The sequence below is a fragment of the Cardiocondyla obscurior genome, linkage group LG27 (genome assembly GCF_019399895.1).
Source record: "Cardiocondyla obscurior isolate alpha-2009 linkage group LG27, Cobs3.1, whole genome shotgun sequence".
Taxonomy (NCBI): Eukaryota; Metazoa; Arthropoda; class Insecta; order Hymenoptera; family Formicidae; genus Cardiocondyla; species Cardiocondyla obscurior.
The window spans coordinates 1,802,325-1,824,134 of NC_091890.1; the positions used below are offsets into that span (position 1 = coordinate 1,802,325).

At 38.2% G+C, this 21,810-nt stretch overlaps 3 protein-coding genes and 1 long non-coding RNA gene across 11 annotated transcripts in view; 2 read left to right on the forward strand and 2 right to left on the reverse strand.

Annotated features, from left to right (window-relative positions):
• Positions 1-8,572, forward strand: part of LOC139112227 (dentin sialophosphoprotein-like) — a 45,190-nt gene extending 36,618 nt beyond the window's left edge. For 5 of the 7 annotated variants that reach the window (XM_070673112.1, XM_070673116.1, XM_070673114.1 and 2 more), the window contains 3 exons: positions 4,547-4,607; positions 4,876-6,269; positions 6,369-8,572. In XM_070673112.1, coding sequence (XP_070529213.1) covers positions 4,547-4,607; positions 4,876-6,269; positions 6,369-6,803 — 1,890 coding nt within the window. In that variant the 3' untranslated portion in view covers positions 6,804-8,572. Of the gene's footprint in view, positions 1-2,127; positions 3,184-3,315; positions 3,475-4,546; positions 4,608-4,875; positions 6,270-6,368 lie in introns of those variants that run through there. The other 2 variants (XM_070673119.1, XM_070673117.1) reach the window with 2 other exon arrangements.
• A 317-nt stretch (positions 8,573-8,889) lies between these two features.
• On the reverse strand, positions 8,890-11,623 carry Gcs2beta (glucosidase 2 subunit beta). Its single transcript, XM_070673121.1, has 2 exons — positions 10,461-11,623; positions 8,890-10,407 (listed from the first exon to the last, which is right to left on the reverse strand). The coding sequence occupies exons 1-2, from the start codon at positions 11,371-11,373 to the stop codon at positions 9,752-9,754; spliced, it is 1,569 nt and encodes a 522-aa protein (XP_070529222.1). The 5' UTR covers positions 11,374-11,623; the 3' UTR covers positions 8,890-9,751.
• On the forward strand, positions 11,469-13,201 carry LOC139112233 (uncharacterized). Its single transcript, XR_011547354.1, has 3 exons — positions 11,469-11,555; positions 12,662-12,978; positions 13,095-13,201. It is a non-coding gene; the product is annotated as an uncharacterized lncRNA (long non-coding RNA).
• Positions 13,202-13,322: 121 nt separating this feature from the next.
• LOC139112230 (fatty acyl-CoA reductase wat-like) lies at positions 13,323-21,469 on the reverse strand. Of its 2 annotated transcripts, none has more exons than XM_070673123.1 (11): positions 18,873-21,469; positions 18,155-18,277; positions 17,537-17,676; positions 17,176-17,298; positions 16,805-16,930; positions 16,549-16,694; positions 16,338-16,447; positions 16,015-16,210; positions 15,680-15,919; positions 15,299-15,556; positions 13,323-15,222 (listed from the first exon to the last, which is right to left on the reverse strand). In XM_070673123.1, coding segments are annotated over exons 1-11 (1,554 nt in total). In that variant the 5' UTR covers positions 18,874-21,469; the 3' UTR covers positions 13,323-15,131. The 2 variants fall into 2 exon arrangements, with proteins under 2 accessions (XP_070529224.1, XP_070529225.1); XM_070673124.1 differs by having other exon boundaries at positions 18,155-18,319.
• Positions 21,470-21,810: the final 341 nt, after the last annotated feature.

The following is a 21,810-nucleotide window of genomic DNA, read 5'->3' on the forward strand; positions in this document are numbered from 1 at the left end:
TAATGCGGAAAAAGAAACGGCATACTTTCTAATTAATCCGAGGCAGTTATTCGAGCCGTCTTACATATTCTTGTGTCAAATATTTTTTACATTTATTTATTTATGGCCAACTTGTAATAGCTCGTGCTAGAAGCCAATAATTTCAAAGACCGGTTTACTTTAACGCATTCAGCGAAACGAGGCGTTTCAATCTGATCGAGGCAAAGTCAAAAACGAAAACCTGCCAACTTTTCGTTTGCGCTCCAAGAATCAACAAACGTTGGAAATACGCAATTGCCGTAATTATCGATTGCGACAGCGTAAAAGGTTCTGCCTTGTTTAGCCCGTTTCCTTGGAGTTATCGACTCTACTTTCTCTCAGCCGCGTAAAAAAAATTATTGTATTCCGCAATATCCGTTAGTTATGACACGTGCGAGTGCGCCGCTCACGTGTATCTCCGCACAGCTCGTGAACGCTTATTGATGGATAGGTGCGACTAAGTTTTATGGAATATCCCGGCGCGGATAATCGAGAAGCCATGTGCAAGTTTTGCACTTAAATTAAAAAAAAAAAAAAAATAAGCAACGCGATTATCTTGTTCGTATAATGGTCGGTTTTGAAAGAACAATTAATTCCGCGAGAGATAACGAACCGCAGCATGGGATTTTAATTAATGAAACCATGCGGTTTCAAGAGCACGATCGTTTAGAGCGAAACCCGTTCGGCAAATTATATGTACATCGAGGCGGGCGATATTTTGACTCCCTATTGCGTCACATGGCGCGATGTTACAACGAGCATGAACGCACAATGCGGCGTTTAACGATTGCGAGAGAGGAATCGCGATGGTGTTGTGTAAATAACGTGGGCGATTTACGTGGGTAGGTCCTCGATTCGAAACGGCGTGCCGTTTATCTCCTGGGACGAGCCTCTCCGCCGCCGAAGAATAAAGAAATCGAAATTCGAGTTTTTCTCACGGTTGCAATGTGCGCGCGAGATTTTCCTGGAGGAAGAAGAGAAAGAAAGAACCGCGACGTATTTGAACCAGCGATCGGTCGATTCCCTCAATCACCCGTATACGTTAAAAAAACGTGTCTTAAGATTGATTAATTATAGCTAGCGCCGATGCAAAAAAAACAAAATTAAAAAATAAAAAGTTATTTATAGAATTTTCGAGGTCAGCGTGACGAAATGCGGCGCAATCTCAAGATTGACGCACGATTTGGCTTGCGCGAAGATAGGAAGACGAAGAGATGGCGAGAGAGAGAGAGCGAGAGATGATCGCGTGGGAAGCGATTGGGATCGTGGTGAATCCTTACGAGTCGAGGAAACGGGGACGAAGTGTTGGCTACGGTTGGCTTTACTCGTGTGAAGTTTTGTGAAAGGGTGCGCGCTAATTGCGAAAACCAGGTAGCCCGGCTGGCTAGCGTTCGTTAGCACGAGGGGCCTCCAGAGGCAGCCTTAATTGTACGCTCGGTTGAACGGTCGAATCACCCCGCGTGGCGCTTGGGAGAAAATCTCATTGACGCTCAAATAGAAAAGCTAATCGTGACGGCGAACAAATCTCCGGCGCATAGATTCGCGGCAATCAGGGAACCGGCGGCGTGACGTTTGTGCATTCCTCCGAAGACACGCGTGGAAAATTGGATTCTTACGCGTTCGTGCGGAAAGCCTGGCGAGATGACGAATGAAATTGCGGGAGCTGCGAATTTGGGGTGAGTCCGTGGGAACTAGGAATCTCCGTTAGATTTTTTTTTCTTTTCTTTAAAAACGTAGGATGCGTCTCGCTGGCTCTTGAACGTAGAATTAATCGAATTAGGCACGAGTCGTTCGCATAGAAAGCTCCGTCGAAAAGACCTTAATCGAAAGACTCGGACCATGAACTGCGGCGAGTCCGTTCTTGCAGTAATTACGAAATGTTATTCGCCTTTAGCGCTCATAAAGAATTCGATCGTCTCGCGATAGGACAATTAATTAAAACTAATTGTAAATGGTAATGAAAGACGTAAAACTAGTCTCTGGATTTTTAAGAGTTAATAACTCGCAATAATTAGAAAAATTATGCCGTGCGTGAAAATTATATTAATTCTCTGAATGGCAAATTACCTGGACTGGCAATTTAATTAAAAAATTTATTAATTTTTTTTTTTTTTTTTTAAATTGCCTCTTCAGTGGCTGACGTAAATTTACGGCGATTAGGAAACCGAGGTCGTGACGTACCACCGTTTTAACGAAACTCGCGTGCTTCCGCAGCAGCCGGAAGCTGCGTATGAATCGCAAGACGACCCAAGTGACCGCGGCTTCGTGAAGAGGACCAGCGAGATCGAACCACGCGCCTCGTTATCATCGTCACCATGGTGGTGTCGCATCGCGAGCCTAGCATCTCGTCGAACATCCGGGCGATAATCGAGCAGCTGAATCTGAATCCGGTGGAGAGACGACGGCTGATCGACAAGACCAAGCAGAACAGCGGTAACGTGCGATGCAGGAGCTTCCCAGACGGGATTATGGTTGAGTCGCAGGCGCCCAAGATCAGCATCGGCGTTTACGGCTGCAAGGACCGGAACGCCGAATACGAGATTCCAAGCCCGATCAGCAAGACCGTGATCGCGGCGCGTAAGATCGAGATTGAGCGCTCGCGGTCGAAAGCGGACGCGCGACAGAGACTTCCCGCCCAGAGGAAAGAAATGTACGTCGCATGCGAGGTGAAGAAAGAACCTCCCGCCACGCCGATCAAGAGAGAATCGCGAATGGAACACGCGAACGAGGTAAAACCGATATCGATCGCGATCGTGCGATAGGATTTGCTTACTGGGCCGCTCGGACTTTCGATTCAGTTAATCAGCATTATACCGTTCTAAATTTTAACGCCCAATTATATCGACGATTTTAAACGTAAAGTCCCATTAATCAAATCCTCGCGCGAAAAAAAAAAAAAATTAATTGATCGTTTGCGGGAAAATGCGGATAGTACAGTCCTTAATCCGACCTGTGTGGAAACTCAAGGGCAAGTTTGAGTCCCAGCCGATAGTGTCGATCGGATGCTACCCTAAGGATGGTTCTTTCATCAAGGATACCGTCCTCAGCAAGGACGAGAGCCGAGCGAGGTTGTCGACGACGGTACCAGGGAAAAATCCACCGAGAGACCAACGGCCGACGATGAAAAGAGAGCACGTAGCTCGAGTCGACATCGTTACGATCGAGGTAATCGATCGTTATAATAGATAAATGGAATCTCAGCGTGAGTGATCCCATGATCAATATCCAGGATCGCGTAACTATTACGCGATTAATAAGCGAATAATTATGTAATCAGTCTGTGTACGACTTTGCAAGGACAAGATCGTGGACGCGTCGGCGGTGTCGATCAAGCCATCGGCCAAGATCGAGGATCGTCTCAGTTCGAGGCTGCCAGATACGAGCGTGAGGATCCACTTAGCTGCGAAGGAACCTACGATCGTGAAGGAACGATCTCGCGTCGAGGATACGGTTGAGGTAACCGATCAACGGCGACTATTCACTTAAATCTTGCTCCGAATACTAAGTTTACGAAGAAAATTCAATTTTTTACGATTATTTGCCAAGTTGATCGATAGTAATTTACAGCTCTTATTAAATGAGATTCGTAATGATTTTCGGAACATCGTCGGAACGTAAAATAAAACTAATTTAATATTTGAAAGCGATTGCGATATAATGTAGCAACGTAGGTATATCGTATACGTTGTGGATATTGTTGTTACATTAGGCTTTGGGGTACAAATAACTTTAACGGATCGAGCATGAATCCCACGCTTGTTCACCGCTCATTCGTGCCTTATTTTCTCGCGTGTATACACCTACGTGATGAGCAACAGATTGCGTAAACCGTACGATTGTCGTCGCAATTACGCATCAGCTAAAGAGAATGAAAGAATTGGAATTCGTCCACGTTACTTTTTCTCTTCTCCTTTTCTTTTGGAAAATGATCTTTGGCAGCGAGCGCAGGCGGCGACGCACCTGCGACCGGTTTCCGAAGTCGATCGCGGTTAAGTGACCGCGTACTCGCCGACTCGCCTCTTGTACGGTGGTCAATACCGTTAGAGACCAACTAGGCGACGTGCTCGCTCTGCCTGGTTCATTCGTCGAGAGTTATCGGCGCCGCTAACGGCGCCGAGAGTCACGTTACGTCGCGTGGCATCGTTCCTCGCATTCAAAGCGGACCAATTAACAAATTGAAAATAATCTTATTTCCGTCTCTCTCGGCTCGGATCAATCAGCAATTTATTTTTATGAAGCCTGACAGGCCTTTCTGACGCCCGCGTTTTTACAAACGGTCTTTGCATTAATCTTAATAACGAAATAAATATAATAATGTTTATATATAAATCAATATAAAAATAATAACGACAAAAAGCGCGTTACTTTTTTTTTCTGAATTTTTAATAACCGGAACGCAATCACAAAATGAGATTTGTTGGCAGAGCGTAATATAAGCTCAATCAGAATTTAATTAAATAATAAATTTAATAATAACATGAGTAAATTAAATAATAATTTGAGGGTTTTTTTTTTTTTTTTAATATAGATTACGAGATCAACGAAGGACACGTTCGAGCGAATCGTTCCGGTGGCTAAGGAAGACTTACGTAAGTTCCACAAAGTGTAAACTTTTATTGCTTCACAACGGGTCAAATTATTCAGAAAATTACAATTTATTATGTTATTTAAGTATCTATTAACAAGCTTGTAGAGGAAAATTTGAGCACGCGTTATTAGATTAACATAACGATTTAAAACCGCGCTCTCTTAATACGAAATAATTTCTAATAACGATATTATAGATATTTTGTTTGACACGTCTTAAAATATATTTAATTAATTATTATAAACAATTTTTTTTTATATAATCAACAGCGCAGTTAGAAAGCGCGAGTCTCAGCCATACAGCGGCGCATCATCGAATCTCGGTACGTCCAAAGAACCGACGTCCACCGCGTCGCACGACGTCGACGACGCCTAGCGGTGCCTCGTCCAGCTCGCCGTCGATCCCACCGACCATCGCCGAGGATACTCTGGACAGTTTGGAGCATCGAGAGCAACCTGGTCAATCAACGAGCAACGCGCCGTCACCGACGGAACCACCCAAAGCCATCGGGGTGACCAGAAAGTCATCGAGTCGGCTGTCTCGCAACTCCGACATCTTCGAAGAACTGGAATCGAGACTGCCGCGAAAACCGAGCGCGACGTCATTGTCGCCGGATAGTCTCGACACCACGACGGCATCTCGCAGCAGTGCCGAAATAACCACCACCGAGGAACAGCAGACGGAGGTTAGATGGATACCGGTCGCTAGAAAACCATCCAACCGAATATCTAAAGGCTCCGACGTGTTTGAAGAGCTGGAAACGAAATTGCCCCGCCGAAGGTCTTCATCGAACCGGTTATCCAAGTCACCTGACAGCCTGGATTCTTCTCCTGGCTGTTGGTTCTCCAAATCAACCGAGGACAGCTTCGATAAATTGGTGGAGTACGAAGAGACGGTGAAACCAGTAGCTGCGGTCAGGAGACAATTGCTGACTCCAATCTTTAAGTCCACTGATCGCGTTTCCAAGTCATCGGACAGTCTAGAAGCAATCGAGCCCCTGGCGAGCGACGATTCGATAGAGCGACGACGAAGTAGCTTCGATTTCCAGGCACGTAGAAACTCGAAAACGATATCTAAATCATCGGAGAGTTTTGACGTGCTTGAACAAAGCGGTTGCGGCAGCGAAGAGATCAGCCAAGAATTGCAGAAGAGAAGCAGCGTGTCCGATATTAATTTATCACGTGGAAGAAGACTGTCGAAGAGCATCTCCAAGTCTGAGAGCTTCGAGAGAATAGATATGAGCGATATGAAAGACGATGTCGCGGCGGAAGTGATATTAGACGATGATGCGTCGAAGAACGGTAGACGATCAAGCAAAAGAATGTCTTCGGAGAGTTCGGATAATTTAGACGTGGAGGACAGATTGGAAAACAGAAGAGTCAGAAGGACGCCTAAAAGAATATCTAGTACTAATATAGTAGACGTAGGAGGTTCAGGAGATGATCACGAAGGAGAAAAACGACTTACTCCTACTAGAAAACCATCGAGACTTGAAAAATCGTCTGAAAGCTCCGAATTAGGCAGTACGGACACTCTGGATTCAGAAAGGAGAAACAAATCGTCAGAGAGCACCGAGACATTGGATAGTTTGGAAAAAGACTTGGAACAGGACAGGAAAGAAGAAGAAATCACAGACAGCGTGATAGATAGACGTGAGAAAAATGTAAGATTATAAGAAACACAATTATTAAGAAAACAAATTTTTCAAGTATTATTCTAATCGTTTTCTCATCGATCGAAATTAATTTTAATAATTTTTCAGGATTCTTGGTCCAGCAGAAATGTACCGACAACCGATTCCGATCAAACGTCAATGGGGGATGACACTGAAGATTCTAAGTCACTCATTTCAGCTGAAAATAAATATTACTGGCGTCAATCTTCTGAGCCAGTAAGTAAAGAAAATTTAGGTATCCAACAGTTGTTGGCCATCACAATAATGACTAGGGTGAATGATAATGGAAATAATCAACGTGGCTCTGTCATTTATCCGAAAAAAAAGCAAATGAGCACGTCGCAACCATCGTCACCCGTGGCCAAGCAGGAGGATACGAAGATGCTTTTCGACAATCTGTTAGTGAGCAATAAAAATGATGAGGATTTGCAAAACATGCTTAATGGAAACATATCGGAGGTGTCCACTGACACCAAGAGCTTTAAGGAGAAATTGATCATGTTTGAGAAACTTGGAAAATAAATACCTCGCGATAGAAGAATGATGATGGAATCATTCTTTCACGATTTCTTTTTTTTTTTTTTTTTTTTTTTTCGATTAACGGATCGCTTCATTAGCGATCGATGCTTAATAATGAGAAAGCAAGCGCAGGAAAAGATAAACGATCTCGTTTAGCGTTTGGTAAATACGCATGTTGTAGACTAGTATTCTCACCCTGTCGGAACTGTCTGAATCCTAAATGGAGTATACATAAAATATTAAGTATTAGATTGCAGATAATTATTTTTCATAGAAAACTTTTCATTGTCCGCAGAATTACGGATTCAAAATAGTAAAAAATTACGAGTAATTATACAAATTTAATAAAAGTAGCAATACGAAAAATATTATTTTAAATATATATACATATATATTTAAAAAAAAAAAAAGATAAAAGTTTGTGAAATATCAAAATCAATGATTGACATCAAAAAGTCATTGTATTACCAAATTATTTCTAAATAATTTTTTCTCACATTTGTATATTATTTAATCTAGGAATCACAACAACGCGATATCTCTAGCTTTAAAATTTGAAAAAACTTTTTTATTCGCGTTATAATAATAGAAGTCAACACTTGGTTGTTGGCGCATTTGTTAGGAAAATCAGTCTTCGATCCTCGAAGGTATTTTTCATATCTCGCGTTCGTGATTCTTTTTTTTACACAATTAATTGAAAACTCTGACACTTGAGATTATATCTGATCATGTGCAATGCTCATCACCACGGAAATGCATTCTCGAATGCACATACATTCTCGTAAGGAGCTTTCTTTCACTCGCAGATAGTTGTACAGTAGTTTAGAAAAGATGTGATCCTTTCGGCGTGATGCATTTATATACAGTATATTATCCCATATCGTGTAAATACGAAAAGAAAGTTATGCGTTTATTACTTTAATGATTTTGAAGAAAAAAAATTATATATAAATGTGCTTGTCACATACATCGTAGTATTAACATTGTAGAAGAGACACGATATATTTAAGCTTTACGACGGTCTAAGAAATGTTAAGTGTGCAATTATATATTTTCGATACTCTAAAAAAAAAAAATTGTTTATTCTATACGAGAAATGTATTAATCTCCCACATCGTCTATAGGCTGTCTACACATGGAAAGCGTAATCTGAATTACGTTAAAATGGAAATGGACCTACAAATTCCTCACCGACGAAGTTTATCTATCACTAAGTAAGTGATATTAATATTTTGTCTCGATTTAATCAAATATCTATAGAAGATTGTTAAAAGGAAAATAATCTGTAAAGGAAAAATTTAAAGTTATCGATAGTCAGTGATAACGTGCGATTATCCCGTTTTTCTGGCTGATCTAGGAGGGCGTAGAAAAGGCTGTCTAGAGAGCATATCGTCTTATTCTCGTTGAATTTCGCGAGGGAGAAATGATTTTTGTAGCCTTTCAAGTAAGTGCCTTACCGAATCAATCAAGGAACTGAATTGATATACGATGATCGTAGGAGCCGCGAAAATGTTATATCAATCTCTCTATTTAGTTATTTCGATAATGAGTGTACGTTTCGGATCCCGAAAGATGCAAAGATCGTCTCTTAGAGTAAAATAGAGGAAACTAGATTTAACCACCACGTCATTGTAATATTATGTAATAATATACAGAATAACAAGAGGAATTCTACATACACAGACATACATACACGCGCGCGCATTTACACTGAACAAATTTTCTTTCCATTGATGTAAATAAAGCTGCCATCGCAAATTCCGATAACAGAATTCCTTTCTCTCTTTATTGCATGCACATCTCACATTAGCGTGCCATCTCCGTGGCACATCTTTAAAAAATTACAAAAGTACGGACTTAAGTGCATAACGCGGAACATTACCACATTGTCTGTACGTACGTACGTATAGTTAATCGAATCTTGGAAAAGAAATAGGCTTTCTTTTCCCTTATCGGTACGAGGTATGTACTAAATGATACAAAGTATATTTTATCTCGAGTTTTGGCGCCAGTCACAGTAATATATCGTGATTTTATTCTTAGATTCATATAGAAATGCTTCTTGTAAAAAGAGGAATGTAACAGCAAGTTCTTTTTTTTTTTTTTTTTGTTTCATTCTTTTTAACACGTTGACATGAGTTTGCGCGTAACAATGGTCTCTCTGCAGTTCTATAAAACGGAATAAAATTCAATATAATTATTTTTCGCACTTTATCACTAATTTCGTTCAATACTATGTAAACACTCCTCAGACGCAAGGACGAATTATCGATCGCGATTGTAATCGTTGTAATTTGCATATCGTACAGCGGCACATTTTAGCGGAAATACCTGAATATTTTTTTCATACATTTACCATTCTTGTTTAAAACTAATATTAAAGTGTTTTGTTTTAAGTGGTATATGTATATTCACATATCGCATTAGATTGATCAAGAAACTTTGTCGCTTTTTCATAACGTGGACCGATGCGAATAGGTAAAATCTATAGCGCGTTAATAGGATATAACAATGTCGAGCGATCCACGATTTATTCATGTAAGAACGATTAAATTTTTTAATCAAACTAATGTTCGATTAGGCTCTGTTGATAATGTACTTTTTATCCACAATAACGATCTTGTTTTTTCTTTCTAGGTATACAGTTTTAATAATAAAAAATATAATAATCGATAACGTTTTGAGATCTGTGGAAAATTGATGACTGCACAGATGAAAAAAAGAATGATATTGAATCCCAAAGGAGATTCCAAAAGCAGATAATCAAACAAATATTGTTAAGCTACATTACTAATCGTGATTACGTAGGAAATACTTGCAAAAGATGGATTTTTTTACTTCAACATTTTATCTTAACGTAACTCGCAGCCCACCGAAAAAGCGTAAGTGCGTGACATTCACATTGTACGTGCAACCGACCGCGCCTTTATTTTACTAACGAATCAGCGAGTTTACAGTTCATCGTGTTTATCGGCGGGCTCTATCGTATTTGGATTGCAGAGCGCCGGGGTGGAAAACTCCATGGCATACTCGCAGCGATTTGGCTCTGTCACTGCCGTGAGCTTATTTTCTATTCCGCATGACAAAGTGACGATCGTGGAACGTGCCGGACCGTTCCAGCAAGTGAGACCGCGATCGTACTTCATCTTGGTATATTTGGCACCGGGCGGTCCAACCCATTCGTTCCAATGACCCAGATTGACACTGCTCCCCCCAGATTTAGACCTCTGAGTCGCCATAGAATACAGACATAATTTGTAAATGTACTCCAAGTCTGTGTACTCGAAGCACTCGCCATCAAATGACGCAAACACTTCTTCAGGTCCATAATCACGGTCTATTTTCTCTTCCAATTGTCTGATCTCAGACTGCAATTCGTTGATGGTCTTTTCAGCCTCCTGAAAACGTTCGCGAGCACTATTAGCCTCGTCGATAAGCGCCTGCGTCTCTTCGTCATACTGAACTTCTGGTTCCGTTGGTTCCTTATCATGTTCTTCTTCGGGAACGTCCTCTTCCTCTCCCTCGGAAATTTCTCCTTCCTTCTCGTGTTCCACGTCTTCAGGCTGCTCGTCGGTTTCTTCCTTATCCGTTGCCGGTTTAAACATACCTAAAATTACATAACAAAATAATACTTAACAAAAAAAAAAAAAAATTACTTACCTTGCTCTAACATGAGGAAGGGTTTTATATTTGCCCAAGCGATATCTCTAAACTCTTGCAAAGATACTTCCTTCTTATCGCCAAGGAAATACAACGCTTCCTCCTCCGATACCATGCTATCCTTGTTTTTATCAAACGTAATCCTGGTCTGCAGCTCCGCTATCGTTATCGTCCCACTGGAATCAGAGTCTAATAATTTGAAATAATCTTCCACTTCGGAAGTCCTAGAGTCCTCCTCCTCTTCTTCTCCGACGGTCTCTTCGGCAACTGGCTGTTCTGCCTCGACAGGCTTGTACTTTTCCAACGCTAGGCTTTCCAGCTCCTCCACTTGCTTCTTCAGCATCTCCTTTTCTTTTTTTATCATCTCCGCCTCGACGTAGTCTGTTCTCAGTTTGGCCAGGCGCGACTGGTGCTCCGTTCTAATGTTCTTACCTCTGGCCACCAGTTCCAGCCGCAGCTTGTTCCCATCTCGCGCCAACTGCTCCGCTTTCTGCTGCTCCAGACGAGCCTCCCGGCCCAGCTCGTTACAATTGTTGACACACCCTACCCTGGACGAGTATTCGTCGCTGGTGTCGCAGCAGTCGCACACCCCGTCGTTCACTCTGGACGACGGGATGTACTGCGGCTTGTGGCCGATGTTGTCGCAGTAAAAGACCCCATTGGCGCACGCCGCTGTTCCGGGCTCGTCGCTGCCGTCCCCGCAGTCGCAATAGTCGTCGTTGACCCGCGTGAACGGGATCAATCGGCTGCCGTCCAGGCACTCGAAATCACGATCCGGGCGGTAGAGCGGGTTCTTCGCCACCGGTATACCACGTAACTGTAGCACCGAGCCGGCTACATGGCCCGGCGTGTACGTGGCCAGGAGCAAGCTCGCTGCGCACACCAGGAGCCGCGGTGCCCAGTGACCGTCCATTTTCCGGCACGCGAGTACGGTAGTTTTTCTCGTCGCAGGGTCACGTCGACTCGCCCGGGTGGGATAAGAACGAGGAGAGAATGATAACTTTTTGAGGTTCGAGGACGGACACGGACACGAACGCGGCACGACCTCGCACCGCACTCAGCGCCACGTTTCTTCGAGGGTCCAAACTACTCCAAGTAAGTTGAAACTCAACTGTGTTTACTCTATTGAAAAATGAGACGTCCGATTTATCGTCGATTGATTCATCCTACTATTTTTTTTCTTTTTCTTCTTTATTGAGAGACAAAAGAAATACAGAGTAGCCTTCGAGAGCTAGTCCATTTCCTTGGATAACGTATATTCGATTCGTGCTACTAGCTCGATTCACGACGGTGACGACTCGTAGCGGATTCCGGGGAGCTAGGAGAACAAATTGTCGATAAGTCCAACATTTTATTCGACATATTTAATTTAGTTGCAACAAAATCTCGCTACGAGCCGCAACCGTCGCCGCTCGTATACTCGTATGCTGAGGCAAGTCAACAAGAATTAATTGATCACAGGGTTTTATATATCTAATTATTTAATAATCTTTGTGGCAGTTGAATGAAATCAGGGCAGAGGTAATTATTTCATACTCAATTTTATTGGAACGCTAAACATATGTCGGGGAGTACACTTTTAATTAAATTTCTCGAGTGTCAGAAAAAGTAAACCCGGCGAAAATTGGATTAAAAATATGACGAAAGAATTATTAAATTAATTATATATATATATATATCTCGCGCGCTAAAAGTATGGGGTTAGGAAAGGTTTGTTCCACGTGAGGCTCGACGGGGAATCTACTGAAAAATCCCAGGGTCATTCTGTACGCGTATCTCTCGTTGTTCATGTATCAGCATACATCCGACGCCGAAGGAAGCTCGTAAGAACGTCATGAATGTTTAACGATATCAGGCCGCATAACAGATATATCGGCGTTACGTGCTTGAAATGCAATTCCCGCTTATCGCCGCTTTAAAATAAATGTGCCTCTTGTAACGTTCGACGAGTCTTACAACAATTTCGGCCAGACTCTGATCAATGTAATTGATTAAATCGACCGTCGGAATTGCCTGCGACGATAATTTTTTTTTTCTTTTTTTTAATTATAATTTGCTATTCCGGAAGTTTTTATCTTTCCTCCGACAGCGATAGAAAAACTAATTATTTTATTAATACTTATCTTATCTGTAAGAAATTAGCTGATAATTGATTTTATTGTTGCTCTTAATTAAATTATATATATTTCTTTTTGTTACAGATCGACGCAGTTGCATCCGTTGTCGTCGACATAAGTGTCGTCACCGCCGATATTAAGATATATACGAACCGCAGCCGGTTCGTCGGTCGTTCCGCGAGCTTCGTATAGTATTCGGGCGGAGTTTTTAGACATACAACATTTTTCTTGACGCGAGTGCCGAATGTGGAACGCGCGAAAGTGGTCATAAAATAATTATCGCGATTATAAAATCACGGTCGGGGTGTGACCTGTGCGCGGAAGGATGGCTCGTCACGTCCCATCTGAGAGGAGGAGCAGGCCCACCAGGAGGCATCAGGCATCGGCGGAGCAACTATTAGGTGAATATACATTTTTTTAAACAAAATATTAAATAAAAACTTTTACCTTTTATTTTTAATTAATTTTATGAACCAATTTACACGTCTACAATAATATATTTTATTTTATGTTACAGCCAACGCCAGAATTCTACAACTCCGCTGAAGCTCATGCAGATTGGTAAGTTGCATAATTTTGTTTTTCGTACTTTGTAATTGGGGTCTTAGGAGACCCAAAAATAGCGCGCATGGTTTTTTCTAGTTATATAAATTGTGATTCTGCTTGATAAATGTAATCGCCGGACTTTTTTTTATACGAACATTGGAAACTAACAGATTACGTTACGTTACGAGAAAGCAAAACGTTTATTTTTTTTTTTTTTTTACTTTTTATCGTGCCTAAGAGCAATTACGAAAAAAAACTCCTGTTTTGATTCATACCTGGGTGTGTAATTTCTTTATAAGTTGAGATTAACGTGGGAGCAAAAGAAATCTATATAAAGAGAAGCTGATCGATACTTAAACAATATCCCTTCGTTACATTGAAGCGAATGAGGAAGAATAAAAGATGGAAAATGTCCTTTCCGGAGACGGTTGTTTTACTTCTCGTAAGAATTGTGCTCGCGTCCGATGAAACATCGCAGTCGACGATGCAAGAAACTTATTTAACAAAACGATCGGAAATTATTCCGGGTCTTTTTGTTATTTCATCAAGTTGAGCGAAATTTTAACATTAGAATTACTAAATGGAAGAATATATCAATTCTGGATATCGTCCGGAGCGAAACTATTTCCCAACTTATATGCAAAATTAGTTTTCTGCACGCGAAACTAGTCGACTGGTACCGCGCGTATATAGAATAAACGTTATATCGAATTTCGCATAGTTGGCTCATTGATGAGTACTTAATTTAATTTATCGCACTTTTTTTTTTTTTTTTCTTTTTTAACATTTATCGTACTAAATCGAATGAACGCTCAGCAGTTGGAGAAAACTGTGTTTTGTTAAAAAATTACGTCGAAAGATTGACAATTATCTCGCTCACAGCGATGAAAGATTATGGTACTTGGATCTTTAGAAGACTCCGTGCGAGAGCGAACACATGCCATTCGCTAACATAAGACAAAGCGGACATTTTTCTAAGCGATTTTTTCTGCGACCTTGATTTATTAATAAAATGCCGGGAAACATGGATAAAGGCGTACGTATAGTAATAACCTCGGCATACAGATAATTTCTTTATATTATAATATAATTATTGCGTAACTTGCATTTGAATCGAGAATCTTTTTTGCACAAACGGAACATTAAACTCTTTTACCTTTAAAAACCAAGAATCCTTGAAGTTTATTTATTTGCGATCTTAATGTTAGGAGTTCAATAAAGGTGTGTTTTGAATAATTAATATAAGTTATAAAAATCATCTCATCATTTACTCGACATTGCATTACTTTTTTTCAAAACCAGTCACCGTCGATCATTATTAATGGACTTAATAAACCCTGTATTTCTTTCAAGTTCTAAAGACGTTAATAAAAATTGGCGCGATTCTTAACTCTTGCGATAGTATGCGCTTATATATTACATGCAAAAAAAATAGCTTTATTCCCCTCAAAGAAGGAAAAAAAAAAAAAAAAAAAAAAAAAAGTAAATATCTTTGGCCACGTACACGAATATTCTACTTTTCGGATACGGATCTCTAGTTCTTTTCTCTACGCCTCCTTCCGGATTCAGAGGCGCGAGTTGCGACAACTGTGGTTATTATCAAGACCAAGGGGGGTTGATCGATAACCTATTTTTCCGCGGTTGGCGTAGGGCCAGAATTCTTGGTGAGTAGCTGCTGACTCTTTGACAACGCAAACAGGGTAAAGTCCCGGCCTCGAGATAGATCATGAATGTTTTCGATTCGAATCCCGACAAAGTTTCGCGTGGCGTTAGTTCAGTCGACCAAACACAACGGGACCACCATGAGTTTTCCATATCTGATGGTACTGTTTATAGATTGATACGAAATTGCATCTTGCATTTACGACAACCTCTTAATCAAAGCAATATCATGTGTATAAATTTCATCTAATTAGCAAATAGTTTGTAGCTACTTAAAAATTTTTATTGCAGATAGCAGCAAACACATTTAAATTTTAATATATTTTTATAATTAAAAAGTATGAAATTATACAAACATTTTCTGAAATATAATCCAGACAACCCAAACTCCCACAAAGAGAAATATAGCTTTTATCATTTGATGTAAGCAATAAAATCTGAAAATTAAGATTTCTTTTTGTAAGCAGAAAAATTAATTGATAATTTCAAAAAAAAGCAAAAAAGAATTTTTACCTTTTATATTTTTTACGACTAATTTCTAAAGTACTGTCATTTTCATCGAGTACATAGAGGCGTATGCCTTGATAGAGGTTTATAAAATATTTTGTCCAATCAAATCCGTTCATGTCGAAGTTAAACAATTGCTGATCTTCTTTAGTGATACGCTCCCACATCGCGCAAACATTGTCGGTAGAGAAGGTCCATTCGTTATTAGAAAAGGGTTCCAAGATTTGGCTGAATTTATTAATCTTTATGCACATTTTCCACAATCTGAAATATATATATATATATATATATATAAAAGTATTACAATTAATTTTTAAAATTTTTTAATCAAAATACAGACTATGAATTTATATCATCGAGTAATAAAAATTAGATTTGACGTGATACCTTGGGGTGTGATTCATACACATGGTTGCAACGTCTATAAATAAAGCCGGAATAAAACAGCCGAGCCAAAAACAAATTGTGTATAGTGCTTTACTTTTAAAAGAAATATTAAGAGGTAAATATATGGCTTTATGCACAGGATATATTTTATTTATGTCAAGAATTGCTTGAGCATATTCGTTCCAAGTAGGGCCATCGACTGGTGATACATAATTATAAATTAACATGTGTTTGCCTTTTCTAGAATATAAATTCGTTTTCTTATTCAAGTTACGTATCGCAATATTAATTTCTAATAATTCAATTATAAAGATGTTATGCACATGATATCATACCTGTTCTGATTAAATGTGTCCCACGCACTAACTATTAAAGCATTTACAGTAAGGTCAACCGGCACTATATTTGCTTTGACATTACCGTTACAATGATGAAATCTTGCGATACCGAGTACTCCAGCTACCGTAATACCTATCGGTCCATACACATTGTCGATCCATCCAGCAACTGGTTCATTAGCTGTAGATAAAACTGAACAATTTTGTTTTTTAGATTTTCAAGTCGTTAACTAAAAGTTTAATTGAGTAATCAATAATGAATGCAATTTCACAAACTTTCGTAAAAAAAACTATGTTCCTCAAGCCATAACGTTACCTACCTATCGAAGGTCGAAATATTGCGATAGGCAAATCTCCGCTTTCATCTCTAAGAAGCCCTTCTGCAATTGCTTTCGTAAATGTGTATGTGTTTGCCCACTGAGAAGTAATCCTGTTGAAACGATAATTTAATGATTTATATGCATGTATGGATATTTTATTGTTATAAAAAAAAAAAAAAAAAAAAAAAAAAGAAAAATTAGAAAAAGTTACGTAGATATTTTCTTCTCAACTTGATTTTCGGGTAAATTACGTATTAATGTCATAAGATCTTTGTGTTTAATGGGATACGAGTAGAATCGTTCTTCAATATGTTTTACGTGGCAGTTTGCAAATGCTGTTGACACGTGAATAAATGACTGCAAAATAAGCATTAAACATAATTTACATCTTGATTTCAAAAGAAATCTAATAAGTACGTAATAATAAATTTGTTTAAAAAAGAAAATTAATAAATAAAAAAGGTTACCTTCAAATTTGGCATCCGTTTTGCTAATTTTAAGATAGTATGAGTAGCTGTGACATTTTCCGTTATAGCAATGTTAATGTGTTCGAAAAATCGTACATTAGCTGCCACGTGAAAAATTATAGATGTCTGTAATTAAAAAAAATATATAATAATTTAAAAAGGAGAGATAAAGACAGGTACAGAATTTATTTTAATTGCATCAGTTGTAATTGAACGTAAAAGTTTTCTCTCTCTCTCTCTCTCTCTCTCTCTCTCTCTCTCTCTAAAGAAGTTCTCCAAAGAAATATATATATTTCTTTAAATATGCAATACACTCTTTTGTTTATTAAAATGTGATAGTATAGACTCTATAGACAATTTAGTTTAATTACCTGAGTTATCAATATATTCTTGTCATTTTCTGACAAGCCAAAATCTCTCGCATCTAGATCGCCTACAATTGGGGTGATTTTTTTATGAAAATTAGGCACTTCTCTTTTTATTCGATCGAAAAGCTGCAAATAAAATAATAATACATATATGTTGTATATTTATTTCTTATATGTAAATGTTAGGTATTTTTAGAGGGATATAAAAATATATATTCCAAAGATTTAAATGACACTAAAAACAAGCATAATAGGTAGTCTGGGAATGAATTAGTATTCTGCCTAAAGGAAAAATAAATTCCTAAACCTGTTGGAACATTTAAAATTAAATATATTGTATTTGGCTGACGTTTTCGTAACTCACTGGTTTCTCAAATATCTCGTCTAATCGACATTCTGGACTTTTTTCCTTCTTTGAACGTATCAATAAATATATCATTGAAATATTTGGGCAAGTACGTAACAATTTTTCAATCAAAATTTTTCCGAGAAAACCGGTACCTCCTACATAACAAAATAATAAAGTGTAAAAATATTTTTAATAAAAGAAAAAAAATTAATTAAAGTTAAAATAATAAAGATATTATAAAAATTAATAATGACATTAATGAGACAATCCATGTAATTAGTGGAATAAAATTACCCATAAATTCAAATTACTTACGTGACTATGTGTAATATTAGGTTGTCAAAGTATTGAATGATTAAAACGTATAATTGTGACATTAAAAAAAAAAAAAAAAAAAAAAAAATAAATAAATCTGTATTATAACCAAACGTTATACGCTTTACATAATTTTATAGTATACTCTTCACGAAAGAGAAAAGAGATATCAAAGTCTTTTAATTATTATATTTTTAATTTTTATAATTTTTAATTATCATTTTTTATTTTATTATTTTTAATTATTATAATTATTATTGTGTTTTATTTTATTACTGAACATACGAATATTTTTTACTTTATTGTTATCTTAAATACCTGTAATAAATATTGATTGTCCGGTGTAAAAATTTTGTATCGGTGTTCCATGTGCTTCGAATTCCATGTTTCGTTCACCGTCCATAATTTGTAAAGTGAATAAGATTAACTTGGATTTGATCACTGTCAACCAAACATCCGTTTCGCTTCACGCAAGTTTAAATACTGATGATTTTAAACACAAATTTATTCGCTTTATATTTTTCGTCATATATATTTTTGCATATACTCTTGGTTTAAAAAAAAAAAAAAAACTCCCTTGTCTCTTGACACAAGGCCTTATGAGAACTGACAGATCCTGTAGAGAACATTAATGAGCACTCTTTTACATAAATGCTGAGGTTTTTTTTGCAACAATTTTAATTTTATGGAATCAGGTTTACTAAACCGGTCTTATTACCACGATTTCTAATTATGGAGTTTCTTCCCGAACAAATTAAAAAAAATGATCGAGAGTCTTGTTAATGAACTAATGAGTTTGGATTGATGTCGAAACACGTAACATCGCTTTCAAAGCGGTTATGCAACAACCACAAACAAAGCGATCCACTCCTAATCGAACTTGTGTTGTGTTTGCGGAAAAAATATCTCTAAATTTTTAAGATTTGCATAATATCCTGGCAGGGTTTTTATCCGTACGTTTAAATTGTTTTTTATTTAACTGATATAAGTTGCAGGAAAAATTTGTTTGTACTTTGAAAGCAATTTAAAAACTTACTTTACAAGTCGTAAAATAATTAAATAGAATTTTTATTGAGTTGACTGCTGCGAGGTAACTGTTAGTTATTAACAATTGCGCGTTGGAGATTTCTTTACGATTCGTAGTTTGAGACTGATACCAAATAGTGCTTCTACGCTATATTTTAAGTGTCCCCTTCCCTTTCTAACGGAAGTTAATCTCAATAATCGAAAAGCAGTTAAAATCCCTGGAAACTCTATGAATATGTATGTATACATTAAATTATCAGAAAAAACTAAATAACCTGTGGTAATATTAATGCTTCATGTTTTATTCACTGTTGGTTACAGTACCTATACCATTAATATTGTGCATTAAAGCATCATTTTCATGTTTTTATTACAAAGTAATTAAGTATTAATTGATGAAACGCAAATATGTAATACTGACGATATGTAAAGTGAAATATATTTCTTACGTATACTCTATGTATATGTTTAATCTTTAAAGTTGAAGATAAAAAGTGTTGATAATTTTATTTTTATGTTACATGCATTTTTGATTACTGAATTTAAATATGTTTGCGCAATGGCGCTTGCTCTTACCTCCGATGACCCAAGTGCTGGACGATAATAAAATTAACGGCACAAAAATTGTATGGATTTTATTTAACTTTTTAAGAATAAGAAATTTGCGCAACACGGTAGATCGAGCTGTCCAGAGTTCGCGATCGCGACTGTATAAAGGCCAGACGTTCCGTGTTAAAGTTATAATATTTAACGACGGTTAACAAAATATTTTTTAGATATCTTTTAGAGTTAGACATTTCCAATCGTTTACTTTGCGAAAAGGTATTGCTAATGTAACTGTAACTGAATATAGCGTAAAATTTTTTCTTTTCTTTCAATTTTATATTTATTAAAAAGATGACCGTATTTTGCGACCGTTAGAAATTTACGTTCCGTTCGACATGGGGCGGCAGGCGAAATATAATTGCATTAAAATTATACCCCATCGATCGTGGCCTATTAATAAAATCAAATTTCCACGTCGCAAGTGCGATCGATCTGCAGTCGCAGACGAAACGAGATTCCTACTACTCTTGCTGCCGTATCGGGCTACTACTAAAGTATAATTCAAGTCAAATATTAATTTCTCATCAATATGTGATCGATGATTTTGAAAAATAAGCTGAAACCTTATTATTAATTACTGCTCTTGTTGTTTGCTCTTTCAAGACCGCTTTCAACTCTCGTCTCGAATTCTTTAACCGCGCAGACGGTTGCGTAATTTTTATTAATATTCTGCCAAGTATTAATATACGTATCTCTTTAATATATATCTTTATAAATATGTCATAAATATCAAAACAAGGAATTATAATTGTGTTTGTCGCTACTCTATGATTTTTTCATATAAGATCGATACGTATACTGAATTTCTTGTAACGTCAATGCACTCGTACATGGATAAGGAAAAAACGATCGATGCTGCATGTATTTCTTTGATAACGCGTCACGCAAAGTGGTAAGAATAGACTCGCGCCTTGTCTCGGTTATCTAAATAAGCCAGGAACGCATTGCATCGCATCCAAGTTCTGCTATTCAAACTAACATACGCAAATTATGCTTCTTCTTGTATTACGTGCGTAAGGAAGGCATTTAATTACTCGAGAAGTCGCTTAAAATTAAATTTCCTAATATTACGTAGCAATCGTGCGAGATCCCAAGTGTCAACTAACGCGACTTCTTGACTGATGTGAGTCTGAGACCCACTTGACCCAGTAAATTGCAAAAAATCCCAGCGATACGGTTTTTGGCTTGAAAAAGCTGTTTAGTCTGCCATTTTCTAAGCTTAGGAGAACGAGAGCGAGGGAGAATTCGCAGATAAACTTTCTTAGAGCGATTAATCTCGAATACTCTTTGCCAATTCCGTCGCGGTTTCGCTTCGTCCCTTCTAACTCGACGCGCGCGCGCGCGCGCGCTTCATCATCTCTCGCGATCGCAGCTCCCTTGTTTTTCTTAAACGTGCGTGGGTTCGCACGAAAAAGTCAACTCTGCGAATCTGCGTGCAATGGTGCAAAGTATCTCAGCAGCTGCGAGAACGACGACGGCGACGGCGATGGCGGCGACTACCACCGCGCGCACCCGATCGATGGCTCAGTGCCACTTCGCGCACGCACCCCGTCGTCCTTGCTCCTCTCTCGTTCATCCCCTCCGACTCCCACCCTAACGATCTGTCCTCATCGCGTACCCTCACGGGGTGCGGAGGCTTTTCCCGCACCTCAACGACAAGCGCACCGCCTGCCTGATTTCCTCGCTTCACCTTGCCCATTTCATACTCGCTCTTTTCCACTTTATCCCGGGTCTCTCCGCTTTTTGTGATATTCTTCTGCTTCAGCTTCTCCTACGATATCGCGTTACGCGTTCTTTATTATCATTCGCTAATTTCCCTCTCTCCTAGAAGCATTTCGAAATCTGTTTTATGCAAGCGCTTTTTGCCTCGATTCTATTAAAAATTGTTTATTCTACGTTACACGCTTTTCGTATACTTTTACAATCTTTTTTTTATCGTACCAAAGATATTACTTAAAAAAATTCTTTTACGTTATTTTACTTTATACATATATATATATATATATATATATATATATATATATATATATATATATATACATATATATATATATTCTTGTAAGTTTTACATGTATGATGTACATTATCAAAGAGATAATTTTTTTTTTTTTTCTCTTCTTAATTTGTGTTGAAACTTGAAATTTCTTTGTCTCTTCTTAAAGCGCAAGAGCTCATATGTGAGGTTCGGCGTCGCCGTTGCTGATCTAATCGCAACCGCGATAGCGCTTTTTAGCCTAGCTCTTTGCGGACTTGATAACATAAAACCCCGTTTCTCCTCTGGAGAGGTCCAACTCTACCTCTCTTTGATCGTTGAAATTTTTTTTGTCCTTTTCCTCTCTTGA

Coding starts and splice junctions, on each gene's coding strand:
- Gcs2beta (XM_070673121.1), bottom strand. CDS start 11,373: ATGGACGGTCACTGGGCACCGCGGCTCCTGGTGTGCGCAGCGAGCTTG. Junction 10,408..10,460: donor CTTCCTCATGTTAGAGCAAG/GTAAGTAATTTT, acceptor ATGTAATTTTAG/GTATGTTTAAACCGGCAACG.
- LOC139112230 (XM_070673123.1), bottom strand. Junction 16,931..17,175: donor AGAATATATTGATAACTCAG/GTAATTAAACTA, acceptor TTTTAATTACAG/ACATCTATAATTTTTCACGT. Junction 15,920..16,014: donor GACACATTTAATCAGAACAG/GTATGATATCAT, acceptor TTTATATTCTAG/AAAAGGCAAACACATGTTAA.